Raw genomic sequence first — 18,362 nt, forward strand, 5'->3', positions numbered from 1 at the left:
TCAATGCAGTATCGCAAACTTGTTTTTTTGTTGCAGTTGTGAATGTATCACGAGTCACCACAGCAGTGGATTGACCATGGCTGCTATTGCTGATTATGATGCAAAATATGCTAATTGTTCAGTGGGCTTTAACTGGTAAGACAAAAAAAATGGTTTTGTTTTAGTTGTATAAATGCACTCCTATCCTGCTTTAGTATTGTTTGTTGTAACGTTTTGACCCCGTGCCTCTTACTGGAGACATCTTTGTGGCTCATCGGATTCCTCCGGTCGCAAACAAAACCCCATTCTGTGTACTCTCAGGTTTTTTCGGTAAAGTCACGGTGGTAAAATAATAATATAATAATAATACATTAAAATAACGAAATTAAATCACGACGTTTCGGAAGCAACACAAGCCTCTGTCATCAGGTGTAACTGCTCCAGCAAAATTACTATAGCGGTGAACATATGGGTCATACGCTCCAGTAATTTTACTGGAGCAGTTACATCTGATGACCGGAGGCTTGTGTTGCTTCCGAAACGTCGTGATTTAATTTAGTAATTTTCATTTATTATTATTTTATTATTATTTTACCTACGTGATTTTACCGAAAAAACCTAAGAGTATGAATCCTTGCAGTCACGAAAGCTTCAAATCTAGAACCCATTCTTCTAATTTTAATAAAAATTTTATTTCTATTATTATTTCTATTATTTGTATTTTCATGATTTATTTTTACCTACGTGACTTTACCGAAAAAACCTAAGAGTATGAGTACCCATTCTGTGTGTTGCGAGAGAGAGAAAAACGCCACAAACTCCACAAAAAAACCCACCCAACGCCAAGAATCACGAATCTGCACGGCAACGAACGCGCGGCTTGTTGCGCCCGCGCGTGCGAATCTTCGGGTCCCCCAATCGAGTTCCACCGCCCCCCCCCCTCTTCATTGTGTTGTGTGAGGAAGAAGAAGACTGCGGCCGCCTGAGTCGTCGTGTAGGCGACTCGGTGTTAGGCCGCTTTTGTTTGTTTGTTCTGAAACTCCGTACGTAAACCACCACCAACAACAACAAACGCCGCGAATTCCCCGTCCCACCCTCCCACTCGCTCGTGGAGACGTTCACCTCGGCGGGCGACAGCCATGAGTTGGTGAGTGGCGCAAACGAAAAACTTCGCCCGAATTGTTGTTGTCGTCGTTGTTGTTCTTCAGGCTGTTCGCTTCACCGTGTGCCGTCCTCATTCGGTGTTACCCGACGTGCTGGCGATTTCTTCTGTGGCGAAGCGAGAGAGAGAGCGAGAGACACCGGGAGTTGAGTGAACGTGATGGTGGCTTTTGTTGGGAGGCGACTCTAAATAAAGACGCCAACTTCGCCTCCGTTTGGATCATCGCAGCGCGCATTTAGACGCGGAAACTGCGAGCGATCCTACCCCCCCCCCCCGAGGGAGCGATTTTGATCTCCCACCACGACGCTCACGGGTTCCCTCCTCCACCCCCAAGCCGACATCCACTGCAACAGACCCTGACGCCGCCGTGCCGCGTAATCACGACGCCAATGATGATGGCCCGGTCTACAAATACGAATGAGACATGGCAGAGATTGACACTCCAGCCCCCCCCCCCCTTGATCTGCTGGCTTGACACACCACCTGCACGTGGCATGTTTAGCTGATGCTCTATGCATCTGCATCAGCCGTAACGAAAGAGACTGCCCCATAACTACCCCACAACTACCCCACAACATACAACGACGCCAATTATGATGGCCCCGTCCACAAATACGATGGAGGCCACCCAGCGGTTATCCCGCTGGCTTGAACCACCTGCACGTGACATTGTACTGGTAGGAACCTCCTGGTTACACCAGCCCACAGGGGATTATTGTGTCCGTCCGTCGGGCTGGGTGGGGAGGGTGAGGCCGGGTGGGGAGGGTGAGGCCGGGTGGGGAGGGTGAGGCAGGGGTGGGGAGGGGCTGGTCACCCCGTGGTGCCCTTATGAAACTCAACGTTTAACCTACTCACGTCGGCTTGTGCCCTCCCTCACAGTCGGGCATATTTGCGGAATGCACCACTCCGCCGTTGACCCTGGCCTTGACCGAGCAACCCAACGTTCCTACCAGCTCCCCCTCCGCAGGAATGTGTTTAGTTGGTGCTCTGCCGTCTTACATCATTAGGGGCCGTCGTCATACGAGAGAAGAACGAAGTTTGATGGCTGTGCCGCTGGCCGATCCGGCGTTGCGGACCGCGTGTCCTGGATGCCCCTTGTGACCGAGGACAGTGGTTCTTAAAACCTTTTACTTGCAGCCCTGCGGGGCCCTTTGCATATATGTCAACACGTACGGTTTAACCCCGTATTCTTATGCAGGGAAATTGAGTTTTCATGTCCATACGGCGTACAGCCGTTTATAATATGGGCAAACGTTTTTTTTTGTCTATTTGTTTGTGTTTCTCCCTTGTGATGGAACTTTGTCGGATGAACGTTGAGATTTTTAAGGGCACAGGGTCATCAATAATGTCTGAATTGGTCTGTAATTAGGTAGGCACTGATAAGGGGTTGACAGGTATGCCTTTGGATCTCATTCGTTGACAAGAAATGTATAATGTTAATAAACACAGGTTTGATGAAACAATTTGGTGCACTTATGTGTCCGTTGTTCATAGCCTAGACCGCTAACCATAATTTCTGCTATCAATGACGTGGTCTCATCAAGCCCACTTATCATTCACAATCACAAACAGCCAACAATATGCACTGCACTAGCTTAAAAGAAAATACCCAATCATTGTTGGAAAGTACTGTCGCTGATAACTGTTGGAAGTAGGAAAATCTGCCAGTTATTTCCCCGGAGGCAGTTTTATCTTAGAGTCAAAAAACATAGGTTACAACTTAAACGATGGCAGGTGCTGCGGGCGTTATTCAAACATCTAGAAATTATATGACACAGAATGGCGGCACTGGCTGCGGATTGACCAGAACTACACGTGTTGGCATGTCTCTCAGATAACCCCCACATGATGCTCATTCTTGATCGATTGTTGGATGCAGTGTAATGACACACCATGAGAAAGAATATAGGACGCAACTGAGCCCAATATTAGTTGATTATCCTGTACGGTATCCATTCTGCAGTCTGCACCTCCCCTGAAAATCTTGGGCGGCGGGGGGGGGGTACCCCTCAGGTTGAGAACTTCTGACAAAATACCGAATACGTTCCGAATAGCATTGATAGCGATTCATCGTATTCATATTTAGAGGTTATACATATGTCGATTGTTTTATTCTTGTCTGTGTGTTTATGTACGGTATTGTGCTAAATTTATGATGTTTTCATCATTAGCCATGATCAATACACTCCTGGATGAAGGGACTCCCCAATCTGTGTACTTAAAAAGAACGTTCTAGATCTGTGTATATTACCAACTATTACACTCGGATCAGAAAGATGAACATTGACAATGATAATGGGAAAAAGTAATAGAATTGAGCAGTACATGTTTCAAATGACACTGAGAGATAGGCTACAGAATGTATGGATTAGAAAACATACCCAAGTTAGGTATATAATATCAACTGTTCAGAAAAGTAAGTGGGCTTGGAGGTTGAGACTACTGAGGAAGTTGCAACCAAAGGAGGGAACGTGACCAAGAGGCTGTCCATAATGTAGATAGAGTGATAAAATCGGCTCATGTGGAGGTGTTAGATGGATTGTTCTATTGCAAGACTGTGATAGATGGTGATTGCCTGGGAAAGCTTTAGTCCAAGCAGTGGTGGGTAGATCATGATTGATGATGACCAAGTATCTCTTATGATTTATCTGTCCAACGTGTCAAGGATTGTAGTGTTATGCGTTTACTTAGTAATACGTAATGTCCTGTATTTACTTTGGAAGTAGTCACTTAATCCCAAGACTCTTTGTCACGAGGGTTCATCTCGGGATGTTCAGCTTATTTTTAGGCATTTCAGAGTGTGGGAGAAAACGAGTGCCCAAAGAAAATAAAAATCTGCAAGTTCTATGAAAGAACACTCCTCTCTTCATCATATATCTCCTTCAGTAGCCTCTCATATCCTTGAATACAGTATTTTTTTTTCGATCGCTTGAGTTCCCACTCCTGTGGGGTGTCTGGAGATGTGGTTGCATTTTGTAAATGATTTATATTGTGGGCGGCACGGTGGCAAGATGTTAACTCTCTCTCCTTGTATATAGGAGGTCGTGGGTTCGATCCCGATCCTTGACGCGTGCGTTTAGAGTATTTGGCTACTATACATTTCCACGTAATAAGGCACTTCATTGAGCTATCATTTGTAGCCAGGTCGTTTCTGAAAAAGAGCTATTAATCTCAGTTGACCTTACCTCTGGTAAAAAAATTATCTACACAGCGTTCTATTTAACGAAGTAAATATCCAGTGGTATCTTTTATAGGAATATGATTACCACAACTATGGAGTTTATTCAGTTTCTGAGGGGATTATTTTCAGTAGAAGATGCTTGAAATATTGATGTGTTATATAGTTGCAGTCGTAGGACCTGTCTGCACCAACAAATGAATAACTTTTATTTTTAATATTTTAACGACCCTACACCACCATCATAATTCCAAAGTAAATACACTGCTGACACCTTTCAGTATGCAAGTTGAGTTATGCTTGACGATTGAGTAACATACATATTCCACAAGAGAGATTAAGTTGAAGAAACAGCTGTTTGATACCTTTATCATGTGTTTGGGATTGGATATAGTGTAGTCTTATCACTTAAATACCCGTTTAACACTGGCACATTCATTGTTTTTTTTCTATTCAGAGCCGTGACCAAATTGACACACTGTGTCTCACCAAACATCTGAATCCACCTTGCGGCCCAGCAGGGCCAGGGCTAATAACGCATCAATGACTTGTCACTGCGCAACTCGGTATCGCACATGACGTGTGACGTCAGCATCATGGCCCTGACCTCCACCTCCTGACTTGCTATGGCTTCGCTTGGCACAGCCCTGGCATGGCTCCGATGTACTCGTGGAAAAGGGTTAAACAAATTAAAAGCTTTTCCTTGCTCCAATGAGCAATGGGGTGGTATTCTTTTCCACTGGCAGATAAGGACCAGTGGTAAAATAAGTGCACCCCCATACCACATTTCCACGGTAGGGACATTCAGTCCAATGAACAATGCTGATTGCTATAAAAGTGGTACTAGGTTTATTATCCCTGGATGGACGATGGGCCGAATTTTTTTAAGATAGTGCCCAAGTACCCATAGACAATTCCCATAGGCCAATAATGTGCATTGGCCAGTAATTATTATTTTTTAAATAATAATTACTCGTATAGTTAGCAGGGTGTGTTATTCTTGGACTGTAACAATCTAACTGAAATTGTACCATAAGCATAAATAGTTGGATGTTGGAGGCAAGGTTAATGTATTGCCACGGTGGTTTAAAGGTCAGGGGTTTGATCCTGACCCTGATGCCTGCTGTATATTTTGAGTTTTCATGTTCTGCCCGTGGTGGTGTGGATTTTTTCTCCAGATCCTCTTGTTTTTCCCTCCACATTTATAAACATGCGTTTAGATTATTTAGATTATTTGCCTGCTATAAATTTCCACATGATAAGCCAATTCGTTGAGCTATCATTTGTGGCTGGGTTGCTTCTGAAAAGGAAGCTAATAGCCTCAGTGGGTTTTACCTGGTGAAATAATAAAAAAATGTGTTCCTAAACTTTGCACTCCGATTGTGTTTTTATATTGTTTGTTGTAACTTTCTGATTCGCCCTTGATGGATATATGTGAAATAGAGTGTTATAGGTCATCAGATTCCTCCAGTATAATAATATACATTCTGCTTCTGATTTCACTGTATGGGTCCAAGACCTGCACAGAAACACAACAACGCAACAAAACAAGAAGCTTCAGGCCTTCGAATATTTGGTGCATATTGAGGTCGTTAGTAATTTAATGGTTGGGACTTGGAAATTTTCACATGGAAATTCAGAGCAGGAAACAGGAAAGGATTATAGATGAACTCAAGAAGAGGAGGTTGTGATAGGTCCGAGGATGTGTGCAGGGTCACCAATACAAAATGTCCATTGAGAAATGGGCCTCTTGACTCAACATACGTTTTTAATATTTGTTTGAAGAAGACAAGCCCTGCACTGGATTAGGCTTCACGTAGTGACATTCACAGGTCTGTCCTGACAGCAAGGTTAGTCATGAGTTGCGTCAATCCAGTTTATTTTGCAATGTTTACAGTTATAGCTTAAATTTTTATTTAAAGCTTCCGTGACTGCAGGGATTCATATTCTTGGATCTTTCGGTAAAGTCACGTAGAAGGGAAACAATAAAAGAATAAAAATATAAAACAATGAAATTCTCACGACGTTTCGACTGCAACACAAGCAATCATCATCTGGTGTGAAATCCACAGCAAGAAAATTTGAAAACGCGTCGTGAAAATTGTATTTATTTCTATTTGTATTATTTTATTGTTTCCCTTCTATGTGACTTTACCGAAAGAACCAAGAATATATATAGTTATAGCTTAATTAAACTGCTGGTCCTGGGCACGGTCACCTTCCATTGCCTTATAATGTTGGCACAAGTGCTCAAAAACCCTGGTAGTGAATGAAGGTAGCTTGCAATTACTTTATGACAGAATATATACAACGGCACAACAAAGTAGTGTGTTGTTTCATACATGCCAATTCTTCGCAATGTGATCTCCAACAGTGCCATTAGTTGCACACTGAAATGTGACCAGTGTAATAATCCAGCTTGTAAATCAGCATTGTTTGAAGTACTCTACAGAGTACAATATATATCAAGGGTTATCATCAGACATTGCCTATCCACTGCTGAATGAAGACCACCTGTGCCGTCTCCTCCTTCCCTCGTGGTCCTGCAAAGCGACAATACATCTCACTCGTGCACATGAGCTGACCTCATTGGTCCATCTCCAGAACATTTTGATTTGCCTATCAATATATGCAATGCAATTGTTTTGAGGTTTTTTTTCTAGATTCCTCTACTTTTATATCCATAATAGAGTTTTTTTTGGGTTAGATCGCGTAAATATAAATGTGTCGTTAAACCCGCCACCACCTGACACAGCCAATTAGCAAGGTTTGTTACGTTAACAAAACCTGCCAATTCGTTACTAGCACAGTACACCGGTGTGTTGGAGAGAGTACTTTTATATCACATCATAGTAACACTTTGATATCGCATCATTTAAATAAATGACAAATGATTATAACCAGGTGAGAGCACATGGCTAACCAAAATGTAGCAGAGCTAGGGAAAACTTTTTTTTCATATTTTCCCCTTTTAGAATATGAAATAATTTCCCCTGATGTTGCACGTCTGCCATCACCATTAATCCATGAGTGGAACTGAGTGTTTAAATGGGAGGCCGTGTAATTTTGTAAGCATTTGTATTAGCTCAACACATACATATGCACGTGCGTGTGCTCTCCTTTCCAAGGTCTCTTCGTGTTTTGTCGTCACATTTTTGGTCGTAACGTCCGCCTCGCAATTGGAAAAAAAAAAACGAAATGTCACTTTTACATTTTCGTCTTCGCTGGGGATTTTTTTCTGGGCACCCAAGTCACAAGAATCACAACCAACATCACACGCATGACGAAAAAAACCACTTCCCTTTCCAATATCCCTTCCTGTTTAAGGGGCAGTTTAATATTAGCTCACATCCGTACAGTTGAAATTTGAAAGCGTATTTGTAAAAAAAGTTGTGTTTGCCGTTTCCAGCTTAACCAATTTTCCACTCACGGTATTGTTTTATCTGCATTATTTCTTATTATCATTTAAGTGAAAAAGATCTCTGGTTTATTTGAAGGAATTTATATTCTGTTAACAAGGAAGGATGACCACCTGTGGTGTTTGAAATGTACTGCATTTACTGCTAAAAGTGTATTTCTACTTGTCCCTTGATTAAATGAGATCTAAGTGTCTGGGTAAAAATGAAATAGTGTACTTACTACATTGTTATGTATTTGGAGTTTTTTTAAGTTAAATATCCGGGCTTTGACAGTGATAAGTGACCTTGACCTCCACATGTTGTTAAAGGCTCTTTAGTAATCACTTTAGAGCAAACTCATCGCGTCGGTAAACCCACAAAATGTAATTTGCCCAAAAGTTTCTGCTTAGCTAAAAAAAAGTTCACTTATCCTCGCATTTCTCACTCTCTTTTTAGTTGCTAAAAATGTAACAGGTTTTTTTTTTAACGGAAATATTCAAGTGAACCGTTTGAAATAACACTTGTTTATTCCTTTTCACGAGGGGAAAAAAAATAACCAAAGAAACCACAAAAAACGGTAACGAAATGTCAAATGGCACGGCTAAGCCATGCATGCTACAATATCTTGCACAGCCACAAATGGCTTTGAAATTCCCAGTGTGATTCAGCACTTGTAGGTGTGATTATTATTAACCACGCCACGGTATAAAATATTAAACCGCTCTGTGTGACTCACACTCGCAGTGTTTGGAAGCATTCGAGAAAAACAGTTTTTCCGAATGCGTTGTTTAATCAACGCTTTGTACATTAGGACATACCTATATAGTGCAGTAGAATTGTGTCATTTACCACATGTACAGTCATTTAAGAACTACACAATGTTGGGCATGAAGAGAAGTTTAACATTTCAAGATTAAAACCAGTTTAACTGACCTGATTCTAGGCTTCTGCAGGAGCCCATTATTTTCACGTAATAAGCTAATGGCAGGTGCATCTTGTAGTGATTGCTGTATATAGCCAAGCCGGTCGAACCAGTGATGGTCCTGGTCAAGTAAGTTTGGAGTTCTTCCTCCATTAGTGGCTCCAGCTGTTGGTCGAAATTCCACATTCTGATCGTGGGGGGCCAGTTTCTCCATTGGATAAAATTGGGGTGCCAGTTTTTCTATAGGATAGCCAGGCTTATTTGCACGCACTGGTTACTCATTTTAACAACCTCTAAGGGATGATGGGTTGAGTTGACACCTCCCCCTCCCGTTGGGTTTGAACTTGCGAGTTACTCTCACACAGTGCCATCCAGTGCCAACCCAGTGTGACGTGATCCTCCTCGACTGGTATGCAGGAGGCCAGGGGTTCGATCCAGACCCTGATGCCTGCACATTTGAAGTTTTCATGTTCTCCCCATGTCCGTGTGGATTTTTTCTCTGAGTTTTCCTGTTTTGACATTTAAAAACATGCATTTAGATTATTTAGATTATTTGGCTGCTATAAATGTCCACATGATAAGCCACTTCGTTGAGCTATCATTTCTGGCCAGGTCGCTTCTGGAAAATAAGCTAATAGTGGGTTTAACCTGGGAAAATAAAAATCTTTATTGTAATAAAAAAAAATGTGATTTGCTTACCTTTTCTAGAATTTGCACTCCGATTGTGTTTTTGTATCGTGTTTGTTGTTGTAACTTTCTGACCCGCCCCTACTGGACATCTGTTAAAAAGAAATGTATCGCTCATTCGATTCCTCCAGAATAAATAAAGATTCTAATTCTGTTCTCTGTGGCACAACGGTTGGGGCACTGCGCTAGTGACCGCAGTGACCGGAGTTCGATTCCTCGCCATGGCTAAAATCATTGCCAAGCGATATCTGAACTGGTCCTTGTTCCCCCCCTCCCTTCTCAACATCTCGTCCTGACCACCATGGTGAAGTGTGATTAAACAACCCCCACGATTGGCACAACTTTCAGAGGATTCATCCAGCAGTGAATTTGGTAAAGGGCCATAAATAATAATTTTTACTTGTATAGAAATTGTAATTTAAAGTTCGTCATGATCTTCGGTCTTCATCATAGTACATTGTATTTGTGATTTCAAGAGATTGTTTTACATGGAATTGTAAACCTTGTTGATTTTGGGAATATTTATCTGGACTATATTGTTCCATGAAATGAATAAGCCTCTGTTGGAGGCTTATGATGAAGGTGGGGAAAGAAAGATTGTACGTATAGGGACTCCTCTACTTACGAACGAGTTAGGTTCCAGAGGTCTGCTTATAAGTCGAACTTTACTCTTGTCGATTCCAAACATGTTGTACAGCATGTACACTTCACTGGTTCACATTTTGCAGATGTAGATGCCACCACCACCATCTATTGCGCGGCATTTGAACTTACGACTCGGTCCGAACAGGTAACTGGACATATGGCCAGGCTTGTTCATATCTCTGAATGTTCGTAAGTAGAGGAGTTTCTGAAATAATTAGTTCCTACCTAAATTTGGTTGAACATAGTTTGGATTAGACAAGAGAGTGAGTCTGGTAGACAAATCCTTCATGTGGTTGGCAGAATGAAGGAGTGAAGTTCGTGGGAACAGTAACCATGGTATGGTAGTAGCGATAGAAGAGTGATAGAGAGGCGATCGACCACCAGTCTAAATACTGTAAACTAAATCTAAACCATAAAATTGTTTATATTGGTAGGAACCTCCTGGTTACACCAACCCACAGGGGATTATTGTGTCCGTCGTGCAGGGAGGGGCTGGGTGGGGAGGGAGGGGCTGGGTAGGGAGGGGAGGGGTTGGGTGGGGGATGGGAGGGGTGGGGCTGGGTGGGGAGGGGCTGGTCACCCCGTGGTGCCCTTATAAAACTCAACGTTTAACCTACTCACGCCGGCTTGTGCCCGCCCTCACAGTCGGGCATATTTGCGGAATACACCACGCCGCCATTGACCCTGGCCATTGACCGAGCAACCCAACGTTCCTACCAGCTCCCTCCGCAGGAATGTGTTTGGTAGCTGCTCTGATGCCCTATTCGCGTAGCGTAAGAGAATGGATCCCTTAACTTTTGTGTGAAGACTTCATTTTATAGGAATTTCTTAGTTCTATTACCTCATTATTTCAAGAAATAGCTCATAGGTGTTCACTTGCGCTGTAATTGTCATGCGAAAATGTGTTTTTGTAGGGATTTAAGGTCACATTTTCTCAGTTTAAAAAAGGGAATGACCAAAGAAGAATAAAGTGAAACCACAAACTTTTTCGTGAACAGCTGTTCATGGTATTCATTGCCCATTTAGGAATTTGCAGAAGCACTCGTAACCTTTAACTTAATTTTATTATTTATGACAGAAATGTTATTGGGAAGTTGATATCAACATTGCAAACTGACAGTTCTGGCAGTCAGTGGTTAAATATAATAATTCTGCTTTGCTTTCTACGGTGGGGATTTATTACTGTTTCCCTTTTGGCGGTTCCACATTTCTTCACAGTAAGGACAAGAAGTGCTTATGGAGAGCAGTGGCCCAGCGGTTAGCGCACTTCGCGACAAGATCAGTGACCCGAGTTCGATTCCCACTCATGGCCAACATCATTGACGATTATCTGAACCGGTCCTGGGCCTCCCTCAGGTTGACTCAGGCTCTAATGAGTACCTGGTGTTGTGTGTAAACATCGCCACTAGGGAGACAAAGGCGGCCGGTGTGGTGTTGGCCACCCACGCCCACGTGTGTCAAGCCGGCCTTCATAGGTGCCCGCTAGCTGCACTTGCCCCAAAGGTCTGTTAAGGCTATATGGGGGGGTGGGGGGGGTCTCTGCCTTTGTGTGCTTTTGTGCAATGTTGTTGCTCATGACTGAAGATTTGGAGATAATATAAAGGTGGGATTGGTTGAGTTTAGTGTAAAGCGGTTGTTTTTGTATTATGAGGTACTCAATTGTTGTGTTTACTAAATAGTGAACCTGTAGGTGATACTTCATTGAAAACCCAAAAATAATTGTGCCCGTCATAATATCAGTCGCGTACCTCACTTGACCAGGTGATGGCTCATTGAGACATGGGGTATGATTGATGTATTGTACCTCTCTGCCAATATTCAGTAGAAAATGGCCAAATTGCTGCTGAGTGCTATGGAATAGGTGGATTCTGCCAATATAAATTAGTCCATTTTCTCATTTAATAGAAATAGGAAATTAAGATATAATACGTGGGTTTAAACAATTGTAACAATTACAAATTGCATACAAGTGAAGTCAAGACACAGAAAAATTATAGTTTACACTTTGCTATAAATACCTGTGTGGTGTAATTACAATTGACTTGGAACAGTTTTTTACGTAATTTAGAAACAAAGTTTTTGCACGGATATATATTTTTAAAGCAATCCTGTGATCATCATTGGTAAGCAACTGGTAATCGTTAACTGTTTATTCATATATTTTTCCCCCCGCAATTGTTTTTTCATCCGCATGTTAACAAGAAGTGCAATTTTAATAAAAAAGTGCCATACAGTTCGTTACTGGAGAAATTTGAGTGCCATATACACTTGCACGAGGGTGACTCATTTGATTCAATTCCATGTGACTGGCAAATGTCAATTAATGGTGAAAATACCAGATAAATTGAACCACAAATGCGTTCGTGTGAACTATTTCCATAATTTTTATTTTGCTCATTTAATGTCTTGATTTGTGCCCAAGTCGTGTATCTTAGTGTTTTACAATCACCAAATCAGTGGGTTTGTCATATTCATTTGTAAGTTCACATGAACCGCCCATGAACTCTTCCGCCAGCAGAGATATCGTATTTGTGTTCTTAACAGTCATTTATATAAGAAGTGGAAAAGGTCAATTCCACTGTAGCCCACTCTGTAGGTCCCTTGTTATCTCTTTAAAGCGTCGTTATTCACGGGAGAAACTTCTACCCGAGGATCACAAGAACAACGGGTCGTGTGTGTTAGAATTAAGGCAGAGCCATTCTCCTAACTAGATGCTGATGATCACACACCGCTCGAGATTGAGTATTCCATTACGTGATGGACTATAAGCTGACAGCCAGTGGCTTGACTCAACTCATTTGCAGCTGCCTCTCTATTAACCCCAATCGAATGTCAATAGTGCTCGTGAAAAATACAATGTCTAAATGCACAACCTATTTGGATCATCTGTATAAAACAGCAAGTGATTGTGGTTATCTATGCTGTTCTTAAATTATTTTGGCGATGATGCAATCCCCCCCTCCGCCCTTGACTCCTTTGGTATTTTCCGTAATAGAGGTTTTTTTGGGCAGATCAGTACAGATCACATTGTTACAGGATGCTTCAACATTTTTTGTTAACACTTCTGAGAATTTGCGACAATACCACAAGAAATGTGCCCCCGGGCTCTGAAGACCACCTGGAGAAGATTCCAGGCACGTGTTGACAATGATGGCGAACAAGTGGAGACTCCTTGTAAAAAAGGTGTCAGTTTTGTTGCCAGATAAAAGGGTAAAAAAAATTTATCATATTTTGCTACTGGCAAAGGAGGTTCCAATGGTGTAAATGCTTACCCCGAGCTCTCAAACTCTCATGGTGCATTGTCTTTGAGTTGTGCGCCTTTTGGGCGTCATCTGGTCCAACACCATGTGAGACTCGGCTCTAAGAAAAGCTGTCTCGGGTGTGGACCAATCAATTTCAAGGACAGTGCATATCATTATCAGAGTTGTGTTTTTTTTGCATTCCGACCGCAGGTATTGTGGTCAATGCAAACATGACTCCTTGTAAAAAAAGTGCCAGTTTTGTTGACAGATAATAACATACATTTGTTATCATGTTACAGTGTATTATCAGTTTTTTTCCCATTAAAAAACGATAGTCCAATTAAGTATTAACATTTTTCTTGAAGCACCCTTTATGCATGTTAAACCCGCCACCACCTGACATAGTCATTGGGTAAGATTTGTCACGTAAACAAATAAACAAAACATGTCAATTCGTTACTAGTTCAGCACACCGGTGTGGTGGAGAGTAAGCACCAACTCACTTGAATTGTAAATGTTGTGAGTTTAACGACACATTGATATTTACGCGACGTAACCCAAAAATACCTCCATTATTAATGGATACTATTGGTCACGAAAGCATAACTTTTTTTACCATTCCTGATAAGTATTCACTGCTGAATGAGGGATTCTAACACATGTGCGTTGCTGCCTGAGAAGCGTGTATCGCGTTCCTGCTGCAGTGCGCATGCCCATGGCTCTTGCTCCCCTTTGGTCATCCCCTCCTCTGTGTTTTCCTTGTCTGTGCACATCGGTGTGGATCAGTAATGCCCCCAGCACTAGTTATATCTTGCATGCACTCTGTTACCATATTTATTACTTGAAATGCTGTAAGAAAATATGCAAATAAAATGTAAACTGATGACTGTTTTGGCCACTAGCCCTTTCATCACTGTTGCTAAAAGCCCATCGTTTTCATCATTGACAATGTTCTTTGGCTGGAGGCATTTTAAGTGGGGTGTGTTATTGACTTAATATTCGAATAAATACTGCCAGCTTCGTTCCAGCATTTTTGCACAATATAAAACTTTTTTTTTTGCTGAACATTGATTACATTTTTATTCTTTAAATACAGGAACCCATTTAAGGCCCAAGAACCCAAAAGGCCTGTCGTGTCAAAAACTGTAAGTACCTCCACATTTTATACATTTTCTGTCGCATATTTCCCTTGTATGTATGTACATTTAACTTATTTTGCGTCGTACGTAGCTAACCGTGCTAAATTGGAGGTGCAGGGGAAAGACAGCAAACTGAACACAAAAAACACACACATCCATATTGTTCACATGATTTCCTTTATATAAGCTTGTGTTAGCCATTTGACTGGCTGAGATACATTATGGTACTCTACATGAAATAATATATATTTTTAAATTGTCTAACAACATGTGGCGTCAAGTGCATTGCATAAGTAACTCGTAGCAGCCACTTTAGGTGCAAGTCTTGGCTTATTGGAGCCTTAGCCCTCCCTCGGATCGCTTGGTACCTTTGAGCTGAAAAAGGGCACGTATGTGCCATTTGCTCTGCTAAGTGAATCCAGATGTGTGCACGTTTACACATCCGTGTGCCAGCACCAACTTACAAGAGCGTCTGAAGAGCCCTTCCATTTGACACAGGTGTTGTTAGCCTCAGAATTTACACTTTAAAAGAGCTTTGGAGTGCGCAGTTTCTTGGCAGCATCTGTGAAGTTTTGCAATGGGTTTTTTGTATTCAAAGCATTGCAGCCCACATGACCTGTGTGTAATGTCGAGAAACAGCTTGGCTTTTGCATCCTTCTGAACTATGTAAATTACTTTTGAAGCTACGTGCTGACATTTAAGCACAGGTTATGCAATGGCCCTTGCGTGTGCTGGGTGCAATTCAAATGGATTTCTTCTTTTTTACGAGAGCCCCGGTTAAAGGCACGAACCGTAATAAGGGAGGGGGTGGGGTCCAGAAATTCTGAGAACTGAAGTCTGAACTCAGTGCTCCTGGGGTCTGGGAAGGGGGGAGAAGATAGGGCTCACTGCCCCACTCATGTAGTAGAGACTGCGAGCTGTGGGAGTGTAGGGGTTTATATGGGCAAGGGAAGAGGAACACAATTGAACGGAAAAAAGGAGTGGTCGGGGGGGTGCACGTAACAAAATCTTCCAAATAAAATAACCTACACGTGCCGAGTGAACGTATCGTCGGTTTAAGTCCCGCAGAGCAGTTATTTAACTCCTGTGTATCCCCGGGGCGGGATACCCCAAACTCCCCTTAATTCCCCCCGACATCCCTGCATGCGCACCTTATGTTTGGCCCTGTAGGAGATTCACCTCGCCGCTGTGAGGTTAAATACCACGCCTGGTATACAGGAGGTCGTGGGTTTGATCTCGACCCTGACGCCTGTTGTATATTTGGAGTTTGCATGTTCTCCCCGTGGTCGCGTTGATTTTTCTCCGGGTCCTCCGGTTTTTCCCTCCACATTTAGAAACATGCATTTAGATTATTTAGGCTATTTTGTTATACTGGTAGGAACGAAGTGAACCAGACCACCAATAGATTAATGTGTCCGTCCGTCCGCGTTTGTCCGTCCGTCCGTCCGTGTTTGTCCGTCCTTCCGTCCGCGTTTGTCCGTCCGTCCGTCCGTGTATCAACATCGCCCCCTACTGCAAACACTTGGCATGACCCTGTCCGACAAGATGGCCGCCCGCTCCCCCTGCGATCTGTGAATTAAACAAGATGGCCGTCACTTCCGGCGCATTACGGCAAAACTTTAAACTTCGCTTCAAAATTACTTTACTGAAACGCAGCACGTTTATTTAAAAAATTACTTTACTGAAACGCAGCACGTTTTTTTAACACAGAGACAAGAAACATTTATTAACACAGAGACGAGATACATTTAATCGCCTTATTTGTGCACGAAAAGCACGGCGCGAGGCCTAGTGCGGCAAGCTTCGCGAGGCCTAGTGCGGCAGGCTTATTAACACAGAGATGAAACGCAGCACGTTTATTTAAAAAAAATTACTTTACTGAAACGCAGCACGTTTTTATAACACAGAGACAAGAAACATTTATTAACACAGAGACGAGATACATTTAATCGCCTTATTTGTGCACGAAAAGCACGGCGCGAGGCCTAGTGCGGCAGGCTTCGCGAGGCCTAGTGCGGCAGGCTTATTAACACAGAGATGAAACGCAGCACGTTTATTTAAAAAAAAATTACTTTACTGAAACGCAGCACGTTTTTTTTAACACAGAGACAAACATTTATTAACACAGAGACGAGATACATTTAATCGCCTTATTTGTGCACGAAAAGCACGGCGCGAGGCCTAGTGCGGCAGGCTTCGCGAGGCCTAGTGCGGGAGGCTTATTAACACAGAGATGAAACGCAGCACGTTTATTGTTGTTGTTGTGCATATTGGCAGTGGTGCCTGACTCGACTGAATCTGCAGCCCGGCAGCGGCAGAGCAGAGGCAGCGAGAGGCCTCGTCGCTGCTGCTATTCACTCACTTATAGTTCTACCGTGTTCACTACATCTCTGTCGTGTTCACTATATCTCTGTCGTGTTCACTACATCTCTGCCGTGTTCACCACATCTCTGCCGTGTTCACCACATCTCTGTCGTGTTCACCACATCTCTGCCGTGTTCACCACATCTCTGCCGTGTTCACCACATCTCTGCCGTGTTCACTACATCTGCTGTGTTCACTACATCTCTGCCGTGTTCACTATCATCTCTACATCTCTGTCGTGTTCACTATATCTCTGTCGTGTTCACTATCACCTCTACATCTCTGTCGTGTTCACTACACCTCTGCCGTGTTCACCACATCTCTGTCGTGTTCACCACATCTCTGCCGTGTTCACTACATCTCTGCCGTGTTCACTACATCTCTGCCGTGTTCACTACATCTGTTGTGTTCACATCTGCTGTGTTCACTACATCTGCCATGTTCACTACATCTCTGCCGTGTTCACCACATCTCTGCCGTGTTCACCAGATCTCTGCCGTGTTCACCACATCTCTGCCGTGTTCACTACATCTCTGCCGTGTTCACTACATCTCTGCCGTGTTCACTACATCTGTTGTGTTCACATCTGCTGTGTTCACTACATCTGCCATGTTCACTACATCTCTGCCGTGTTCACCACATCTCTGCCGTGTTCACCAGATCTCTGCCGTGTTCACTACATCTCTGCCGTGTTCACTACATCTGTTGTGTTCACATCTGCTGTGTTCACTACATCTGCCATGTTCACTACATCTCTGCCGTGTTCACCACATCTCTGCCGTGTTCACCAGATCTCTGCCGTGTTCACCACATCTCTGCCGTGTTCACTACATCTCTGTCGTGTTCACTACATCGTATTCACACGCAAGTATTTCTACTTGTGCTGCAATCTTTGATTATTTAGCTGCTGGCTGCATGTTTGGTGGCGATGCTACCGTTATAGCAGCACCAACTGCGGTTGGTTCTGGGTCCATGGAAACGACGCTTTTCACTGCGAGTTTGTAAAGGGTTCCAGCAGCATATGCGGTCTCTGTTTCAGCAAGCATCTTTTCAACGTGGGCGTCCAGACAACCATTGGGGTCTTCAAAGTCGTGGTTGTTTTCGGTATCCATGTCGTGCGCGCGAATAAAAACTCGAAGTGCCAAACAAACACTGCTCAATGTAGTACTGTTATATGAATATGCCAAATGCCCGTCTATTCAACTCTATGTAGACGACATAAAATGCACCACGGTGCCGTTTATTCCCTATATTTTATTTCACCTTTATACTAGTAAATGCATTCGAGTTTCCCCATCTAAGGTCAATTAATCTCAGATGTGATCGTTTGGAAATGAAAGACTACGAGTCTTTAAATCTCACAGCGTTTCTTGTCAAAACAAACACTTTTAATTAACGTTACACTAGAATACAGTATTTTTTTCTTTAACTCCTCTATACCCGGTCGATATCCCTGTACCGGTACTAAGTATTATTCCTACCAGCCCACCCCGCAGGGTCGTGTTTATAAATGTCCAAATGATGAGCCACTTTGTTGCGCTATTATTTGTGTCCAGGTCGCTTTTGAAAAATAAGTTAATAGCTCAGTGGGCTTTGTCTGGTAGGATGGGGATGGTGCAGTTGGATTTTTTTGGGTGATTTGTTTA

At 42.8% G+C, this 18,362-nt stretch overlaps 1 protein-coding gene across 1 annotated transcript in view; it reads left to right on the plus strand.

The window, feature by feature from the left end:
* The first annotated feature begins 918 nt into the window (after positions 1-918).
* Positions 919-18,362, plus strand: part of BIN3 (bridging integrator 3) — a 167,468-nt gene continuing 150,024 nt past the window's right edge. The window contains exons 1-2 of the mRNA XM_078855536.1: positions 919-1,126; positions 14,310-14,358. Coding sequence (XP_078711662.1) covers positions 1,119-1,126; positions 14,310-14,358 — 57 coding nt within the window. The 5' untranslated portion in view covers positions 919-1,118. The remainder of the gene's footprint in view (positions 1,127-14,309; positions 14,359-18,362) is intronic.

This window comes from Lampetra fluviatilis, chromosome 4 (assembly GCF_964198595.1).
Source record: "Lampetra fluviatilis chromosome 4, kcLamFluv1.1, whole genome shotgun sequence".
NCBI lineage: Eukaryota > Metazoa > Chordata > Hyperoartia > Petromyzontiformes > Petromyzontidae > Lampetra > Lampetra fluviatilis.